The following is a 21,671-nucleotide window of genomic DNA, read 5'->3' on the forward strand; positions in this document are numbered from 1 at the left end:
ACGAACTCCATGATGGCATTCTCGATGACTGCTCAGTCAGAGATGACTAACTTTAGATTCTTTGTAAAAGGGCCCTAAAACTGTGGTTCAACGTACAAAACAAAGCTCCAAAATAATTCCCTTTTGTGGGTCAAATTCTTATTGAATATGTACTGTGGTAAAACCTTATATCACATTTCGATTGTCTGGGAGAATATTTCCCCAAAAGTATGTATCAGTCTGATTCAATAATGAATCCTACACACATTTCCAGGAATCCAGGATACCATCAAAAATTAATTCTTCATCAACTCTCCCAAGATTAAATAACAGGAGGGGATGATTTAAGTAAATGTTGGGCCACTTGTGGGGTAATGGGTTCTGCCCATCAAATCCCCATGGATTGTTTGCTTTTTTATCAACTGGCTTTGACCTTTTACAGTGGGTTAGCATCACAAATGGGGACTTACCCATGGTAAACATTTAGTAAATGGACTGCACATGTTTACCGTCATGTCCACCTGATAAGATAAGGACACTGCAATGCAGCAAGGGTAAGGGGAACTTGGCTAGTTGTAAGTGAAAACTTGTGTGGGTTTCACGTGTGAGACTCCTGTCCTGCACAGTCGGGTAACTGCGCACAGGTAGCCTAGTGCATAGGAAACTCTGTAGGATTAGATATTGACCTGGTGTAGGCCTCATAATGTTAATGTACGCTCATAGGGAGAGCCAGTGTGGTATACTTTCTTGTCAGCAGTGACACACCATTATACACCTTAAAGGAAGACTGCCTTAGAGTTGTGTTTCACTCCCCTTTTAAAAAAAAATATTTATACATGTTTAATTAACTGTAACAAACCATGTTTATGTACATTATCAAGTCTATCTGATATGATACATCATGCAATTAATAATTATACATAGCACAGCACTTAGTGATAATTAGCATGGCGATGATACGTCTCAGCAATGTTACAGAATGATAACAAAGCAGTATTTATGCATCAGTTTTAAAGAGGTCAGGATGTTCACGTAAGTAGGTGGTAAGTGGTTCCCAGTAATTAGAAGGTTTAGCAATGGGGGCAGCTCTTCTGCATATATCAAAAAGGTGTCTTTACATTACATGGGGCCTCATTTATGAGAAATGACGCATCGCTGCCTGAAAGCAGCGATGCGTCACTTCTCAATGCTCCCTCCTTGCGACATTCCTGATGCTTCATATTTACAGTATGACGCTTCATTTTGCAAGGAGTTAGAGATACGTCAGTATTTCTGACGTATCTGTAAGCGCAAAAGTGACTCATTGCTGGAGTGTGTCACAAAAGTGACCCAACTCCAGCAATGCGTCCTTTCACAGGGGGCAAACCCCATGTGAAAGGGCCTGCGTCAGTCTTACGTCTGCTGTGAGGCAGGCGCAGGATTTTGACGCAACGGCGTCCTAAAAGTGACGCAGTGAAATCTCATAGATTTCACTGCGTCACTTCTACGACCCTTCCTTGCGTCAATACGCCCCCCTTGAAGAAATTATACATGGCGCAGGTATAATGTGGCGCAGGGGTTTACAAAGTGACGCATCTACCTAGATGCGTCCCTTTGTAAATATGGGGCAACAAGGCACATTTGTTTACGCCACTGGTGCGTCACAAAAAGTGACGCACCGGCGGCGTAAAAGTGACGCACAGCCTCATAAATGAGGCCCATGGAGTCTAATATCCAGCGAGCTATGGTAGGTGCCTTTCTGCTGCCCCAATGCATGGCTACTCTTCGTTTTGCTAAGAATAACATTATAGCGACCAGCGTTTTCTTGGTAGATTTTTAAATGTCTCACATTACCCAACTGACATAGTTGTGGTGTGCAATCTAGTTTACAATTCAATATTACGCTTAGCAGATTGACTACCTTTTCCCAGTAGAGTTTCACTTTACTGCAATACCATGCTAGTTGCCCAAAACCAGCCTGGTCTGTTCTACGGTGTTTACAGTTAGCAACTGCACGCAAACCATGTTTGTGTAAGTGGAATGGAGAGTGGTAGGTTTGGTGCAAATATTAATAGTGCATGATTCGTAAATTCCCATTGGGTGTAAGAAACTCAGTAACAGTGTGCAGCAGTATTGCCATTCATCCACATCTAGAGGCTTGTCTAGTAACTAATTCCATTTGTCATGTGCTTTTTGCGTGTTGGCGCAAGTTTTCCTCAGTATGGTTCTGTAAAGTTTTGCAACTATGTGGGCATTGTTTGTAGTGGGTTTTAATAATTGTAGCGTTGATAGTGAAGCGGGTTCATTTGGATATGTGATGTAGAGCTCCTGAATTGCTGCGCACAATCTGTGATAAGCAAATTTGAACAACAGTGTTTGATTGCTCACAAATGTCAAGTCTTTTGGTGTTAGAAATATTCTGTTCAGGTATATGTCTCCCATCACTGTGATGCCAATCTGTTCCAGTAATCCCATACTTCCTTTCTCTTGTGTAACCGATAAAGCGGGATGTTGTGCCAGGGGTAGGTTGGGTGCATAAAATGGGATTTTGCTTGTAAGCTGGCTAATATGCTTCCATGCCAGGGACCCGGTATGTACTGTGTTATTTCGTATTTGGTCAAATGAGGCCGCTGATGTGGTAATATGTGTGCTAATTTCAACGGGTGGGTGTCACCATCTTCTACTGCAAGGAGTGGCATATAGCGTATTGGGGGAAACCAGTAGTATGCATATTGCGCTTGGCGCATAAGTAATATAGGTATAGATCAGGGACTGTGAATCCAACAGATGCGTATGGCAGTGTCATTGTGTGCAGACTTATCCTTGCTTGCTTTCCAGCCCATATTATTTTAGTTAAATTGGCACGTAAGTGGCTGAAAATGGGGGCTGGTGGAGGTATGGCAATGTTGGTAAAAAGGTAAAGTAGTTTGGGTAGGATCACCATTTTTACAAGAGATACCCCGTCCACTAGGGACAAAGTTAGTGTGATCCACTGGTCTAGTTGTGTTTCTAGTTTATCAATCGCAGTGCCATAATTAATTCGGAGTATGAGTTCAGAGTCGCAATAAATACAAATTTCCAGATATTCATTTGGCTCCTCCTGCCAGACTAGAGGAAGTCCATTTGTGGCGATTTCGTATTTGCAGTTAGTGGTATCACTGCTCATTTGGACCAATTTATCTGCAGACCTGATTGCCGTCTGCATTTTATATATTCTCTAATTATTGGTGATAGGTTGACGTTGGGATCTCTAATATACAGTACCATATCATCCGCATACAATGATATGCCAATAGGACGTAAACTGAATTGTAAGACCCTATGGGCATATTGCTGGCATATTTTAAAAGCTAGGGGTTCAAGAGCAATCACAAATAGCAGAGGGGACAGCAGGCATCCCTGCCACGTCCCTCTTTGTATCTGTATTACCCCCGATAAATTTCTATTGATTTTAAGGCATGCAGTGGGCTTAGTGTAGAGAAGTTTAATCCAGTTTATTAACATGGGTGAAAGACGTATTCGCTGAAGAATGGCAAACAGGTAGATACATTCGAATGAATCAAAAGCCTTAGCCACGCCTGGAAGCACAGCCACAGCCTCCAACTCAGGGTTCAGCTGATGTGACAGGGCAAATATTGTACGAAGATTATGTGTTGTGGATCTGGATGGTATAAATCCAGATTTGTCTGGTAAGACAATAGCTGTCATAAACAGTTGTATCATGGTCACAATAATTTTGACTAGTATCCTAGTGACGTGTTTATTAAAGAAAGTGGTCTATAGGAGTCGGCCAAAGCCGGGTTTGTATACGGCTTTAGTAATGCTACTATTAGTGCTTCACGTAGTGTTGGGGGAAGAGTGTGAGTGTTATACGCTTAGTATACTCCGGTACAAAAGGGGGTGGTGATGGACGGAGCATCTGAATCAATCAAACACTCACACCCAGTCAAAAGATCTGGGTTTAATCCATCACCGTTCTTTAGCCCACTCTGCCACCCCAGTTCAGACATGGCTATATGCAAATCAGTCTGACCCTGTGCCTCATGGGAACAGTCCAGCCTGAACTGCCAAGCCATGTCTTCCCTGGACCGGAAACAAGCTTCCGAGGACCGGTTTCTGGCATTCCAGCCATCTTCAGCCCGGCTTGCTTGAATCCAGTGGCAGTGAGCAAGGGACTCACGTCTGAGCATACCCTGCCACACTTATGGTGGCCAAAAGCGGTACAAAAGGGGGTAGTGATGGACGGAGCATCTGAATCAATCAAACACTCACACCCAGTCAAAAGATCTGGGTTTACTCCATTACCGTTCTTTAGCCCACTCTGCCACCCCAGTTCAGCCATGGCTATATGCAAATCAGTCTGACCCTGTGCCTCATGGGAACAGTCCAGCCCGAACTGCCAAGCCATGTCTTCCCTTGACCGGAAACAAGCTTCCGAGGACCGGTTTCTGGCATTCCAGCCGTCTTCAGCCCGCCTTGCCTGAATCCAGTGGCAAAGTGAGCAAGGGACCCACGTCTGAGCCTACCCTGCCACACTTATGGCGGCCAAAAGCGGTACAAAAGGGGGTGGTGATGGACGGAGCATCTGAATCAATCAAACACTCACACCCAGTCAAAAGATCTGGGTTTAATCCATCACCGTTCTTTAGCCCACTCTGCCACCCCAGTTCAGACATGGCTATGTGCAAATCAGTCTGACCCTGTGCCTCATGGGAACAGTCCAGCCCGAACTGCCAAGCCATGTCTTCCCTGGACCGGAAACAAGCTTCAGAGGACCGGTTTCTGGCATTCCAGCTGTCTTCAGCCCGGCTTGCTTGAATACAGTGTCAAAGTGAGCAAGGGACTCACGTCTGAGCATACCCTGCCACACTTATGGCGGCCAAAAGCGGTACAAAAGTGGGTGGTGATGGACGGAGCATCAGCAGGTATGGGCTAAGTATTTCGGAATATGCTTGTAAAATTCCCCTGTGTATCCATCTGGCCCTGGAGTTTTGCATTTTGGCAGTGTTTTTATAGCAGCTTGTACTTCTTCTATAGTGATCTGTTGTGCTAGGAATTCACGTTGGCTGTCCGAAAGCCATACCAGCGCAATATCTTCCACATAACCTAGGATCTTCTGTGCATGTGCAGTGTCCTGTGTTTTATATAGTGCGCCATAGTTGTCCATAAATGGGTGTAGGATGCCGGCTGTGTCATAGTGTTCTTTATTATTGTCATCCACCATTCGCAAAACGGTGTGTTAATTGTGTTCTATGTGTACTTTAAGTGCCAGATTACTTCCTGGTCTGCCTAACTCACACCCACCCTGCATATTTCACTTCATTGTCTGCTAGATCATTATAGGTGTTTATTTCGTCTCTTATAATACTAAAGATATTTGCACTGTGTGTATTGTCGTATTCTGCTTCTAGTTTTTTTATGCGTGTTTCACATTGTGTTAATTGGGTACGGATATTGTTAAGGATCCCTGCAGTGGTGCTGATGCAAATGCCTCGTAAGATTGCCTTGAAGGCTTTCCAAAGAATTCCTGCATTATCTACAGACTGCTTATTGGTGGCAAAATAGTCTTCTATTGCTGGTCGAATCGTCTTGGCATAGGGTGGATCCAAAGGAGCTGTTGCGTTAAATCGCCATATGAATGGCGGTGGGGTATATCTAGGGATATGCTGGGTTAGTAGGACAGGCTTATGGTCTGATAATGTTCATCCTGGGTCCATGTGTATGCTTGTTCTGTAATTATCCAGTCATCAATCCTGGACCAACTGTTATGTGCAGTTGAGGAGTGGGTGCTTTCATGTGTGTGCGGGTTACGCATGCGCCATATATCTTGCATTTGAAATTCTTTCATACTCTATATAATAACTGCGGAAGCCCGCTGGTGATATTCGGTCGTGGCTTGTGATCTGACACATGTACTATCAAGTGCCACATTCATATCCCCACCCCATAAGAGCTCCATAGCTGGAGGCCTCCGTATTACTGTGTATACCTTCATAAAGAAGTCAGGGTCATCCATGTTTGGACGGTATGTGTTAATGAGGCCCACTCTTGTACCTCGTAGTATACCTATAATTACGACATATCGTCCTTGTGCGTCTGTTAATGTTTGCTCCGATACGAATTGTGTGCCCTTCCTTATCAGGGTTATTACACTGCGTGCATATGTAGAATAGAAGGATGAGACCACTAGTTCTGCCCATCGTTTCCCAAGTCCGTCTGCCTTGCATTTGAGCAACTGTGTCTCTTGAAGCAGAGCTATGTATATTCTATGGGGCAGATTTATGAGGCCCTTGCGCCACGTTTACGCCGCTGTTGCGTCACGCAAGGCGGCGTAAACGTGGCGCATCCCCATGAACGATTTACAACGTGACGCATCTAGGCAGATGCGTCACGTTGTAAAGCCCTGCGCCGCTTGTGGGCGTTCCGGCGCAGAGTGGGCGTTCCGGGGCAGGTGCGCCTCGCAAAAGTGGCTGAGTGAAATCTATGAGATTTCACTCAGTCACTTTTAAGCCAATGCTGCGTCAAAAGCCTGCGCCTGCTTGAAGCAGGCGTAGGTCTTGACGCAGCATTGTTAAAATGGGGCACCCCCGAGCATTGCTGGAGCTGCGTCGCGCTTGCGACGCAACTCCAGCAATGCGCCACATTTCCGGCACAGATGCGTCACGCATCTGTGCTGTTTTTGCACCATGATGCGCCGCATTATAAATGCGGCGCACCATGGCTGGCGGAGCTGTGGCGCACTGTGGCGCATGTTAACTGGCGCATCCCTGGGGATGCGCCAGTTAACATAAATCTGCCCCTATGTCTATTCAATGTCTATCTAGGTAAGCAAAAACCTGTTTAATTTTTCTAGGGTTAGGAAGACCTCTTACATTCCAGGTAGCTAGTCTAAGGGTGTAGGGTTAGTGCTAGTGTGCATCAATATGTCTCCAGTTATAGCGCATGTGCGTTGCTAGTATTGCTTACCGGCATTGCTATCTGGATTCTGAGTAAATACGTAGTGTGTGCTTGTGAGATGACACTGGATATCAACATCTGTCTAGTGGCTTGAGAAGGTAACAGATATAAGTCTGAATTTACCCCGCCTTTACCCTCTCCCGACCCTCCCACTTCGCCATCCCAATTATGATGAAGACAGTCCAGAAGAAAAAACATACTCTTCTCCCTCCCACCCGTGCCATTAAGGAAGAGAAAACTTGTTGTGGTACACACAGAGGGACGAATGCTGCCAGCCGGACACCCTGATGACGAATGTCACCCAGGGGGTCACTCACTAACAGCGACATTCCATACAACAGAACCTGCTATCGATAACATTTTTGGATGCTTATCATACCAATTTTGGCAGCATGTTCATACCTAAATGGACAGACATGCATTGTATTAGGTCATATTGTCTGTTGCATAGCAAACTCGTAATTATGAAGCTCCAATTAACACATCTGTAACATTATGTAGTTATTGTCATATAATTTGCTGTACACATTTCTAAATAGGGAGCAGTTCAGGGCAGATATCTCTATTATTAAACGTCCGAGGTACCAGTTTGTTCTTATGGCCCTCATCAGGGCGATTTCCGGCGTATAGTTTGAGTCCCTTTCTGTTGCAAGTATTTGAGCACATCTTTAGGCTCATTGTAAATCACAGCTTTTCCATCATCAGATATGTTCAATCTAGCCAGGTAGATCATTGCATATGAGCTATTTTGTTCTCTGGGTTTCTTTTTTACTTCCACAAATAGTTTTCTTGCTTCCTGGACCTGTGGGGTAAAATCGGGATAAACTGTCCATACCTTGGTGGTTTAAGCTGCCCAGTTCCCGGGCTTTGCAAAGTGACGCATCTCGGTCCCTGTAATTTAAGATTTTTGCAATGATCAGACGTGGTCTGGTCTCAAGTGGTGGTGGTGGAGCCAGTGATCCATGAGCTCTTTCAACAATGAAAACGTCAGAGAAAGTGCCTTTGCCCAAGAGAGTTCTAAGTAATTGTCCAATATAGCATTCGATGTGCCCTGTGTTGGTCGTTTCCACTATGCCCATAAGGCAAGTGTTCCTTCGGTGAGAGCGCACCTCAAGATCTTCGGCCTTCACCATCAGCGCCTCTAGATGTTTATTCATTTTGCCTTGTTTGGTTTCTATTTGCCGTTGTGCATCCCCTGTATCCGATATGCGACGTTCCGCCATGTCAATTCTTTCAGTGTGCCTATCTAGCCGTTCAGACATGTGATTCACTCTGTAAGTTAGATAGTCTATCTTGCCATCTATGTTAGAGTTGGTGGTTTGTATCAAGGAGAACATGGCCTGAACATCTCCAGTAGCAATCCCATCGCAGTGGATGTGGCCTGTTGTACGCCGTGATGCCCTTCTGGGTCATTCTCAGTTGGGTTTTTTTGCTGCTCAAACGTTAGCTTGGGTTGATTTCTGTCTTGTTTACCCATGCTGCAGTGGTATAGATCAGCCCAGCTGTAGGGCTGATGGCGTGCAATGACACAGAGGCCCAAGGAAGAAGTTAGTTATTTATAAAATGTTGTTGCTTACAGGTCTATGAGGCAGTGGTTTCTGTATAGAGTGCATTTCCATATGTCCGTGCAGTAGATGCTCCGGCCGCAGCTGTACTCTGCTGTGTCGCAGGGTATTGTTGTGAGGTTAGTAACGGATCCACATTGGGGGTGGTTCTGTACCTGGATCATAGTGTGTAATCAGACGTGGGCACTGCAAGAGTCCTGGGTTGGGATCTCCCCTCTGTGGACAATGCATGTGCAGGGTTGAAACCACCCACGACTCTCTCCGGCATAGTGTCTTCCGGCTAGGCCGGATCTCGCACGTTATGCTTTGCAAGGTAGATATACTCCTCCACATTTTGTGCCTCGTGGGTTTATGGCAATTTGTGAGTTATGAGCTAATCTGCGTTCAGGGCCTCTGCAGCTAAATAGTGAGCAGCAAAGAGATAAGTGATGTTTCCCCTCTCAATCAGTTTCGGCTGCTAGGCTCTCCAGTCAACCCTGTAGTGCACTGGGGTAGGTCTGTGTGCACAGTGCATTTCTTAACAGTTCAGCCCTGCTCATCACAACACACGGTGCTTGCTCTGTTTGTTCTCGTGTGCAGCCTGGCCAACCTTATATTGAGCGCCTAAGAAATGCAGGCTCACCGAAGCACGCAGAGGGTAGAAATGGCGTATCTCGTTTTCACCGCTGATGATAAGCCCTGGTTGCTGAAGCGAAGCCGGCAAGTTCATTGCACAGGCGCTGCCCCCAGCCGCTGTTCTAGGATTGCAGTCCCCTCACCAGGCAGCTCTCACCTTCAGACTTCGTAATGAACGCAGGGAGCACACGTTCTTCTCCAGCCTCACCACCATTCAGGAACGACCATTGTCCCCTGCTCACAGCGTGTGATTCGAAGACTGCAGACCCAGTCGCATCTCCTGGCACGCCATCATCTTCTTGCGCTCACCACGTCTTGTTTAGTCGTGGGGCAGGTCTAAGTCCACACACGCTGTTCAGGCCGCGCCTCGGCTGAGTTTTCCCAAGTTTATTTTCTCCGGCTTTGGGCCACTTCAGGTTATGAGAGTCAGCCCAACAAGACGGTTAAGTGTTCCGATTTATTATCTTAGCATATTTACCACATCATTAGGATCGTGGTTCAGGATTGATGTAGGTTGTTTAAGCGACCGGAGGAGCTCACTTAGAAAGTGGCCATCTTCAGGCGTGCCTAGCTCCGCCCCCGTGTTTCGCTCCTCTTTAGCCTACAGAGGCCAGTGGCATACCGAAATGGAATGGAACCTGTATGCCAAACCCAAATCTGTGACTTCAAGATGATACAACTTATGGTTCATCCAGGATTGTTATAATTATCTGGCTCAGCTCAGGATCACAGCTCAGGTATCAAGTTAATTACATTTGTCTCCAGCAGCAAGAACAAAGGCCTCCTAACACAAGGGGAGCAATTTGCAGTGCTAGACTCAGGTCCTGAGGAAAAAAGGGGTGGGGATGAAGCATCTGCATCAATACATCAGCTGTCACACTGTACCAAGGATGGGCCAGCCAAGCCCAATGGACAAATGAAGGAGCACAAACCTTTGGAGCCAGCACAGGAGGCAGCTCCCCTTTGAGGGTTTCCTGGGAATGGCCCTGGCAGGGATGCCAGTAAGGGGCAGAGCTAAGGCCTGCAGAGGAGAGGTGGACAGTGACTCCTGGGTAAATTCATTTTTATTTGTCACACAGTGCTGTGCAGGAGGGTTGGGACAGGGGCAGAGATGTATTGTGACACCCTGGGATAGACTAGAGGAGCCTCTCTTCTAGAACCTTCTGCTCCAACTTAAAAGGCCATGCACAAGGGGGAGAGCTCTCTTGGTTTTGTTTTTCTACTGGACACTGAGACTGGGGGCACCAGTCATGGACAATTGAAAGAGGTAGCCCCCTGATATCCATCTGGACTAAGGACTCTGACTACACGTACCCCTAAGACCTGTGAGGCTTTCCCCAGGACCAGAGAAGCTGGTCCCCTTATACACCTAAGGAGTAGTCTAGGGAAACAACTGGACTTCTACACTGATGACGCCAGATTCCCCTATAAAAGTTACTAAGAATCCTTGGTCAACTGGACCTTTATCACCTGCTGAAAAGTGTAAAGGGGAGCAACAATGCGTTCACAACAATTTAGCATGAACCAATTGCTAACTCGGAAAGGATCACTGACTCCAAATTCAAATTTTAGGGGTTTATTACAAATCAAAAAATAACTGGACTTACAAGCACCTCATAACAAGGTTGTAAATATACATAGGCACTAATGCAAAGTTCATTCTACGAATCAATCTAATTTGGTTCAGCATAAAGAGAATGAGCAACTCCAAAAATACTAAACAAGCAATAACTGCTCCAATATCTATGTTAGTTTTCATTAGTGGCTCCACAAGAAATCGATTAATCTATCCCTACCTTATCACAAACAAGGCATCCCTACTTAGCATTTCCCCGGGCAAGATCAAGAAAAGGTGTCAGCTTGTGAAGACTTCCTAAGAAGTACACTCACGCTTTAAGGGTCAGTAGCCAAAGCTACGGAATTCGTTCGAAGTCTCTCTTCTAAGAATCGATCCCTCTTACAGCTCTCTGCTAACTCATCTTACGGGGCACTGTCCCTAATACAAAATGCACAATTGATAGACACGCCCCTGAAACACCTCCTCTGGCCAGGCGCCTCTCGTAGGTAATTTTCTACCGAAACTTGTACTCAGTCCAACAACGGTTGATGTGTCCTTGGGTCTCAGGCTCCTTCAGCGAGAAAAAATACCAGCTTCCAATTATTACTGGATACTAAGGAACGGTTCTCCTCCATACCTGACTCCTAAAAAAAAGAAGATATAGGTATAAGACGTGTTTCCACAAGTTAAAACGTGAGTTATGTGTAAATGAAATTAGTCTTCCGTCTTCCTTGTTGGTCACTTTATTGTGTACAATTCTTCCCAGATAATTTCTCTACAGCCAACACGTGTTTCGTCACAATTGGGAGGTCGAACCACGACTTCCTCAAGGCTATATCCTGTGTGTGAATTGTTTTTTTTTATGCGGCGATAATTCCAAACCGCAATGGGTTTCTGGTGTAGTGGCGTCTAAAATTCCCCTCAGATTATACTGGTTACAGTTTCTTCTAGTCACGCAATTTCTCAGCGCTTATTCCGCTACAAAGAGAAACGTCATCGTCTCCAAAGCAAAGTACGCTCATTTGAGGAACTATTCCGACTTGTTTAAATGTCAGAAGTGCGTCACTCTTTGTGTGCCTCTAAGTTTGACTCTGGTCCACACTGGGGAATTGTGGAACACATCTGTGCATTCTCCAGAGAGGGCTAAAACATTAGGCATGCAGCTGGAACAACAGACCTCTGCCATTTGAGGGGCTAGCTGGATAGATTGAAGGAAGAAGTTTTGATACTGTGGACAGGGTCTTTTGTTGTTGGTTTACGTTTGAGTGGAGGGCGACCCAGTCCAATTTTCCCTCTGAGCTCCCATTTAGAGTCAGATCATGGCCCTCTAAAGATTAAGATCTGCATTCAATGGCCCCATGGCAGACAGGACTGAAATTTAGGGGATACAACTGGGGTTCAAAGGAAACCCCCTGAACCACCCCCACTTCAAAGGCACACTACAGTATACTACTGGTGCCATACTTCAGCAAGGTAGAGATACACTTGTGATATGGGACCAGAGATCCTTGATCTGCATAGTGCACACTGCCATACTGCCAGAGGAATCTGTTGTGCACAAGGAGGATTACTGCCATTGGAAGGGACCACGCATCCTTCTTGAATATTGGCTGGTTTGGGCTGACTACCTGCTGCTATGTGGCACCCTGAAGTATGCTCTCCAAGGGATTGTTGCCTTGCCCCTGTTTTCTTGTGGAGGTTTCAGGGACATTAAAGACCTTCCACGAGGGACCCATACCATCTACCTGTGACACTTGGAGAGCAGTGCCCTCTTAAGTGCCCACTTTGTCTGCTGGATTCCCACTCGTAGCGCTATGTGAATGTGGAACTAAGTATTGTGCCTGGAGACCGAATTGCCTGGTGCAGACCCTCATGGAATTTGCAACTTTTCATTATGTGTGATCTGAATTGTCTGGTGCAACTCAAATCAGTGTGTGCCAGATTTTGTGCCTCATTTCCACGGAGGCACGGAATTCGCAACTCTTCATTGATTGTGACCAGAATTGTCTGGTGCAACTCAGCTTAACACGCACCAGACTTTGTGCCTTACTTACGGGGGGGGTGCTGAGTTTGCAACTTTGCAGTGTATGTGACCAGAACTGTCTGCTGTGACTCCTACCGATGCACACTAGACATTGTGCCTCATTTCCAGGGATGCGTGGAGGAGCCGATTTGGGTTATGAAGTGTCTGGATTGCCTGGGAACAACTTTGATCAACGTGTGTCTGACAGGTTGCGTCCTTCTTCAGAGATGCTCCCCTGCTTCATTCCCCATTCATTGATTGCTCCTTTTCGTGTCTTCGGTTTGGAAGACCAACTGCCCTCTCCTCACCCAGCCCGACGACTTCATGTTGCCAGGTAGTATTGCCTGGATTGGGCCTGGGTGGTGAGAGTAATTGACAGGGCTAAAGAACACTTCAGAGAGCAATGGGAAGTGGATGAAGAGACTGCATGACCCCCCTGAGTTTCGCATTTGCATGCACAACTTCCATTCCTTTCACACATGCACATCATGAGCAATATATGCTATGGTGGCTAAGGTCTGATGTGTGATGAGTTCCGAAGCAGCCACATCTTTCAGTCACAGACTAGTATACCTGGTCCTGCCCTCACTTGTCAATGCAGCATATAAGACCTCTTGTAGTAGGGCGCACGGGGGCTTCACATACCTCATCTAGAAGGACAATTGTTTTCCTTATTTTAAAGGCACTGTGGTAAAAGAGTGAGGCCTAACAAAAGTCAGATCTGGTTAATTGTGCATGAAGATATCATTTCTATAAAAAGTGCACATACTAAATGTGACTGCCCTTATACAGTAGTGTGCTAGCCTTTAAGACAAAACATGAATTATTGGCCCATACCAAATAGTTGAATATTTAGATAGGTAAATGATATGGTATTTCAATAGATATCTATATGGCAGATAAATATAATAGATGGATAGTTGAAGAGGCAATGAACAGTCAAACAATTTTTTACTGATGCTAGCTCTAGTGGGCCAGCTATAGAGAACCCAGCCTCATTACTAACACTGGAGGTAAAACGTATGAAATAGTTTCCTATGTCATGATTGGAGAGATTTTAACTTTCTAAACCCAGTTCGGAATTTGTTTCAACGTATGCATTTAAGGAAGTTAACAGACTGTAATAAGATAGAATGTAGGACAATCCATACATTCAAAACATCAGATATTTTAGTTTTTCCCCTAGCTAACAAGATCACAAATGTTGCTCTTTTAGACATCAAGCCCTATCAGTTTAGTATTGACTTCAAGATGAATTTTTGTGAGAAAAAAACACAGAGGGCCTGATTTATGAGAGGGTTGCATCACATTTGCAACAAACAATGTGGTACATGTGTTACCCAAACCTCTTAAGTTAGATTTTTTTAAGCTACGCAAAGACACTTTGTGTGTCTTTGACTAGATTGAGAAATATGGAGAAATGTAATGCAGCACACATGACTTCATTCTGTTACTTTAACATGGGTAGGCATTCCATGGATATTGTGTGCGTGTTCCTATGCAGCTCCCATGGATTTTGATGCATCCCCAGATTTACAAGAACTTGTAAACCTGGGGATGTGCCAAAACCATACACCTTCCCAGGGGAGGCGTAGCCAGGAGAAATATCTCTATTTCTCCTTGTTTCTTTATAGAAAGAGGAACATGCTTCCCAGGAGTACACAAAGGTGCCCCTTCCTGCATAAAAACAATCCTGCATGCAACACAGGCACCTTTATTATATGGTACAAGTGTTTCTTAGTTGGTACTAGGCTATCAGAAGGGCACCAGTGCAAGGGAAAGGAAAGTAATGCACCATAGTGATTTAAACACAACACATTACTGTCCTTTCCCTGTCACGCAGCACAACAAGGTGACTTGCCGCGCTGCACTGCATGACTTCCTCATGAATAAGGCTCTAAACTCCTACCAAACAAAATGACCACTCACTAGGCAGTAACTCACAGCTGAAATAGATGTGCAAATTAAATGCACTAATATTTTAGTAGGCAGATAAAAAAAATGTGACCATAAATTGATGGATAACAACATTTTATTGAGGAGACTAGGTTGAAAATATAATTCTGTGGGGAAGGAAATTGCCAATCAATCACTCATGTTGTTTGCTGACAGTAATTATAACCTATCCCCTTTAGATTGTAGCCTACCTCCTTTGAATCATCAAATTTGATTGAGATATGAGGCACCAAATTGAATCTCCATATTGCCGAAATTTCAAAATGTCATGCATGCCACAGAGAACAGATATTTCTGCTATATATAGAAACTAGGAAATCATGCTTCTGGATGTCATTCAGTAGTAAATAAAACTGAGAATAATCTGAAACAAGTATTGTGGACATGGACAAGTAATTGATTTGAGCAAAATCAGGATAGATCATGAATTTATCTAAAAATGGTTAACACAAAGGCAGTAGGAATGTGTGTTAGGTAGAAGCTTTTTTGGGATGGATAATAATATGCCCTTTGAAGAATAATTGCATAACAATACTCTGAACCAGATCAATTTTTTCGATTATGTTATAAAAAGTAGGCTTCCCACCGGGGATAACAAATTTAATTTTGGGATGTGTTACATGAAGGTGCCCTGTTGCCTTGAAGCCTGCTTTGTAAGTACCCTAGGCATATTTAATTTTAATATTATTATTTTATAACATGGAAAAACGTATTTTATTTCACAAAATGGTTGTGCAAAATAAATTGCTAACATTCACTTGGTAAACTGGGATACCCACAATGGAAAACAACAGTCACACTAAAACACATTGATATAAAAATAGAATCATTACTTGTCTCTGTATTTATAGGTTAAAGCAATACCCCGTCCAGCAGACCCATTTCAAGGAACAGTATCATCTCTAAAGTTACTGTTAGCATATCCTGCTCTTGAGAATAGATAGACTAAATCTGGGGAAAATGAAGAAATATGCAGAATTCTCCCAGGACATGAAAATCCAGTCAAAAATACAAGATATCAGCACCATAATTCTTTTAGGCATTGTGAAATAAAGTACGGTTACTAAGAGTCTTTTCAAATATGAATGTATGTACCTGGAATTTGTATTGTGCAAACCTTGCCAACAATGCTGTAAAGGGTCAGAAGAAAGCATGCAGTCAACGAGGAATAGGTGGGGTAGCTGGTTATTCGATTGTTTACTGCATTTTGATGTCATTTTTTTTATAGATCTTTGTATTCAATTCTTTTCTAAATGGAATAGCAGTGGGTGATCCCTATGTATACAAGGATGTTATTCAAATTCCTGGTTGCCTGCAGCCTTGCTTTTGTCTTTTTTACGCTTTTTAGTCTCCAGTCTAATGGTGGCCTTGCTGCAGGTGTGCTAAGAACCACCAGATATGTTGCCTTTGTCATTATCCCCTTCCCTGCTGCAGTCGGCCTTTGGCCGTCGAGAGCACTACCTCGCTGGTGCTGCAAACGTCCAACGGCTGAGCGGCCCCGCCCGCTCCGCGGAACCGCCGAACTGCTACGAAATAACAGCTGCGGCTAAGGTGTTGAGATAAACGGGGCTGCTAGTCATGATGGCTTTGTAAATTAAGTAGTAGGTTTTGAAAGTGGCACGAGCCAGCAAGTGGAGCTATCAGAATGGGGGTGATGTGCTCACATTTCTTCTGGCTTTTAATGAGCAGTGCAAAGACATGTAGTATACCCTTACTGAAATCAGCAAGGAGACTGGGAAGTCAGAAGCATGGCATTAACGCCATCCAGATGCTAAAGTACGAGTGCATGAACAGCTGGTCTGAAGTCACTTTCGAAGCAAAATATTGTATAGAAGAGACAGCTGTACCAGGTCATCTTTATGTAATTTGGCAATGTGTTCATTATGTTGAGGTTGGTGTGCAAGTTGAATCTGAATGACTTTGCATGTGGGGAAAGATAGGGTTCCATTCTGTTAAGATACATATAATTGAGCATGATTCTTAGTATTTTTTGCATGCTGGTCGTAGTAAATCACAGGAATTATGTCGTATTGGACTTAGCTTCAGTAAAAACAAGATTAAAGAATTCTTCTAACAGAGATCCCGAAACATGCTTCTTTGTCTAAACTTACACTCGTGTCCTATTTCCTTGTTTAATAGCTTAATAACTCCCTAAATTCAATAAGACATAGAGAATAAGAATAAGAATAAGAATAAGAATGGAACATGGAGGAAGCCATTGTCAAACCCAACTGGCAGTTATCGTTGCTTTTTTCTTTTTCCTCAGTTCTAGATTCCCCAGAAAGAACAGCTATATGTAGCTATTAAAGACTTTCAAAATTAGCTCTCATGTTTAGTATGGTTTGTTCCTGTAAGTCAGAAAAACCTTATATTTTAAATGCCTGTCTTAGCTCTCTGAAATTGTTTTGCAATACATGTCTTTGTGTGCAAATAGTTTGAAACAATGGTAGCAGTTTTGAAGCAACCAGTGATGGCTGGTATGGAACGGTGCCGGGCAGGGTGGAGGGTTGGGGGAGGTTAGGAAAAAAAGATAAAGAAGAAAGAAAGACCTGGTGGTCGCCGTCGCCAGTTGCCACCTGGTAAGTCACGCTCATAAGTTAAATCAAGAAAAGGAATAATGTATTTTGAACAATACATCGGTTTAGATTTACCTTAGGACCAACAGACCACATGTACAAAGCACAGTGGATAGTTGCCCATTCATGTAAATGGCTTTGATTGAACCGGGCAAACTGAGATAGCACAGAGCCACTGAGGGTGAAGTCAGGGCCATTTCTCAAATACAAGTTTGCCATATAAAAATAAGTAGTCACCAAAGAATTCTTCCAAGATTTGGGAATACTGATATGCTAAAAGCAGCCAAGTATCATAAAGTTTATGGTTGCTGCTCTCTGGGTTTATGTCTGAGGAAGGTCTGGGATGGGCTTTCAGTCCAATAAACTTTGTTCAAAATGTTGCCAAATTTTCCAATATTTCTCAACCTCTTAACTGGGCACAGAATTTCATGGACAATATTGCTATGACAGTGGTGCTGTGAGAGATTTAACTAAGCATATTAGCAGAGCTTGGTGGGACTTGAGGTACTAGACTGGGGGAGCAATAAAGCATCTGCTGAATATGAACGTGTCCAGGGATGTCCTTAACATCCCAGGATATGGTGTAAACTGTATGGCATGTGGATGTGCAGGGGTGATGTTGTGTGGTCGACATAAGTAGCAAAGCTGAACCTCCTTATGATCTGAACAGCAAGTTATACTTTGGATAATTCCAGTCTGCTTTCCTGAACTTCCTTTTCAATTTTCATTCATATCATCAGGAACTTTCACGTATGGAATGAAGGCTGGTTTACCAGGAAAGATCTGGGAGCTTTCTATGATGGTTGGCAAGTTCTGGACGCAACACCACAGGAGAAAAGTACAGGTAAAACCCTTTATTTATCACTTGATCTCAATCAAAATACCTGACTGTAGGAACCTGGGGGCATATTACCAACGTTTAGCGATATTTACCGCTAACGATGCTTAGCAACGAATTTTTTAACGCTAAGCATCGCCGGAAATTATCGCAGAGATAACTTGCTATTAGCAAGGTTTATCTCAGTAGTGATAAAAATCCTTGCGCTAACTGCCAATTGAGAGATTATCACTGGAAAACTAACGATAATCTCTCAAAGTTTGGTGTTAGCTTGATGATAGGGGCTCACAAACTTAGCCATGATATCCAACTTCCATAGGATATCATGGCTAAGTCAGGAAAATACCAGGGGGCATATTATCAAGGGGGTTTATCTCCGCTTTTTTGGCTTTAGAAGCCAAGAAAGCGGAGATAAAATTATCTCCCTATTACCTAGCTGTCGCTAACACCAGTTAGCGGCAGCTAGTAGGAGATAGCGCCCATCTTGGGCCCCGCTTTACATGTCAGTGATATTTATCACTAATGACATGCAAAGTGGGAGTGCCAAGATGTTAGCGACTGGAAACAGTCGCTAACATCGCTAGCTCCTATTACCAACTTTTGGAGATATTCGCGCTAAGCGCGAATATCTCCAAAAGCTAACACCTGCCCTGAGCAGTTCTTAGCCATGTTATCCAATGGTAGGTGGATAACATGGCTAAGAGCATTAGCTCGGTAATGCATGAATATTGCTGACTTTTCAGCGATATTCATGCATTTCGGATGATTTTTATCGCTTAGGAGATAAACCTTGATAATAGCAAGGTTCCTATGCGATAAAAATCGCCGCAGCTCGGCGATAAAAATATTGCCGCTAAGCCAACTTAGCGATAATTATCGCTAGTTGTTGGTAATATGCCCCCAGGTGTAAAAAAAGCAGTGCTAACCGCGGTTAGCACTGCTTTTTTTATCACTAACAGGGTTAGCGAAATCCTTGATAATAGGAGAAATGTCCCTTAACAACATTTCCCATATTATTTTTCTCTGGAACGCCCCCTTTGCATCTCATTAGAGATGCAAGGGGAAGCGTAGAGAAAAAGGGTGCTAACATGCAAATTTGCGTGTTAGCACCCTGTTGCTGATAGGGAGATCATTTTATCTCCGCTTTCTTGGCTTTTAAAGCCAAAAAAGCGGAGATAAATCCCTTGATAATATGCCCCCTGGTTCTGTATATACTATACCAAAGTAATGTATAGTGTAAACAGAGTCAAGGGAGTCCCCAGAGGTATATCAGAGGCTAAATTGGGTAAGTACTAACAACTCTCTTTGTGGTAGTGTGGGTGAGCAGTTAGGCTTATCCAGAGGGTGTGTTAAGCATTTATTGTATTCACTCAATCAAGGCAGAAGCACACACTCAGAGACCGAATCCAGACCAATTGGGTAAGTAAAAAAAAGGTATACTTGTGTTCAATTCAATTCAAACATCTTTATTTGGATAGGAATATATCCATAAAAGCACACGTCACATAGCAGCATTAAAATACACAAATTCATATTAGTCGTAAGAATAATGTAAAAACGAATTCAATAAAAACATTACAAATAAATAAGCATAATATTATTAACGGATACAACAGTTTTCCAATTAATGCCCACTCGGTTCATGCCATTCATGGTCATTATAAAAGCAAAGAAAAACCAAAGGGGATGATGGACCGAGCGTTGACAATACAAACACTCACACCCAGTCAACTGATCTGGGTTTAATCCATCACCGTTCTTTAGCCCACTCTGCCACCCTAGTTCAGACATGGCTATATGCAAATCAGTCTGACCCTGTGCCTCATGGGAACAGTCCAGCCCGAACTGCCAAGCCATGTCTTCCCTGGACCGGAAACAAGCTTCCGAGGACCGGTTTCTGGCATTCCAGCCGTCTTCAGCCCGGCTTGCTTGAATCCAGTGGCAAAGTGAGCAAGGGACTCACGTCTGAGCATACCCTGCCAACTTAGGGCGAACAAAGAAAAACCAAAGGGGATGATGGACGGAGCGTTGACAATACAAACACTCACCCCCAGTCAACTGATCTGGGTTTTATCCATCACCGTTCTTTAGCCCACTCTGCCACCCCAGTTCAGATATGGCTATATGCAAATCCGTCTGACCCTGTGCCTCATGGGAACAGTCCAGCCCGAACTGCCAAGCCGTGTCTTCCCTGGACCGGAAACAAGCTTCCGAGGACCGGTTTCTGGCATTCCAGCCGTCTTCAGCCCGGCTTGCTTGAATCCAGTGGCAAAGTGAGCAAGGGACTCACGTCTGAGCATACCCTGCCAACTTAGGGCGAACAAAGAAAAACCAAAGGGGATGATGGACCGAGCGTTGACAATACAAACACTCACCCCCAGTCAACTGATCTGGGTTTAATCCATCACCGTTCTTTATAAAAGCAAGTCTTCAGAAAGTGTCCGCTTAGTTCATGGTAATCGTAAGAGCAGTATAAGTATTAATTCAGTGAGAACATCCTTGATAAGGTGCACATTGTATTATGGGGACGCACTGCGACTTTCAAAAAGGTGCCTACAAGAAGAACTAATTCATCATCTTCCAATGTAAGAATTTTCATGTAAGTAGCTTCAAGATGGACAGGCAAAATGTATTTTTAAACTGTTTCAAAAGCCATTTTGCATATTTTATATAAAATGTACAAAAGAATAAAAAATGGAGTATCGTTTGCCCACTCTGGCCATCGAACGGACAGGACAGATGGTGTAGATTAGCATTGTACCCAAGGGGGAAACAGAGTAAGAATTTTACAGTGCCTGCCCTTAAACGGAAAAGGAGTCCCCTCTCACAGCGGCCTATAGGTTTCAAGAGATAACTAGATGGCATATGTGAAACATTCTCACTAGACATGTAGGTTACAACAGTGGTTTTGTTGACTATCAGGGAAATAGGTCTATAGCAACTTGGTTGGGAGCGGTCGCCCTTTTTGAAAATCGGAACAATAATACTGGTTGACCAGGTACTTGATAACGGGGCACTAGTTAGGTTGTTAAAAACATTTAGTAAGAGCAGCGCCCAGAAATCTGGTTTGCACTTGATGAGATCAAGTGGCAGCCCAGGTCCAGGAGCTTTGTTACCCAAGCTCTGTTAAAAGGCTTCCTCAACTTCAGATAGAGATATTGAGATCCCAATGAGGGCCTGGTGCTCAAAGCGATCCTCGTCATGAACTGGGGCTGTGTAAATCATAGAAACATGGGCCTCTCATGCCACACTATTTATATTACAACTTATCAGGGTCAATGATTGTCACATAGATCTCATGTTTTTGACCACAGCCCAAAAACCATTCCTATTCTTTAGAGTAAGGGCAAGGGTAAGGGCATCCTGGCGTTCTTTCAATAATTCTTCCTCTTTTGGGAAATAACTGACTTATACTTCTGCCTAATGATTTAATAAGGGTGTGACATCTAGGGTTGGTTGAGATGGCCTTAAATAGCTGTCTGTTAATTGCTGAACATTCACTGTTGAACCTTTTTGGTCCGTGTTGTGCTGCGACAATTGGTTTTGACAGTATTGATTTAATTGCCTCACAAAGTTTAGTCAAGGGACCAATTACCTCAGGGTTATGGTGCTGTGATGACAGGCA

General features: G+C 43.9%; 1 protein-coding gene across 1 annotated transcript in view; it reads left to right on the top strand.

Moving 5' to 3' along the window:
- Window positions 1-21,671, top strand: part of LOC147705983 (protein-glutamine gamma-glutamyltransferase E-like) — a 201,081-nt gene that overhangs the window by 114,933 nt on the left and 64,477 nt on the right. Inside the window, exon 8 of the mRNA XM_086929013.1 lies at window positions 17,949-18,052. Within this exon, the coding sequence (XP_086785139.1) occupies window positions 17,949-18,052 (104 nt within the window). The remainder of the gene's footprint in view (window positions 1-17,948; window positions 18,053-21,671) is intronic.

Source organism: Lissotriton vulgaris, chromosome 7 (assembly GCF_964263255.1).
Source record: "Lissotriton vulgaris chromosome 7, aLisVul1.2, whole genome shotgun sequence".
In the NCBI taxonomy this organism is placed as follows: Eukaryota; Metazoa; Chordata; class Amphibia; order Caudata; family Salamandridae; genus Lissotriton; species Lissotriton vulgaris.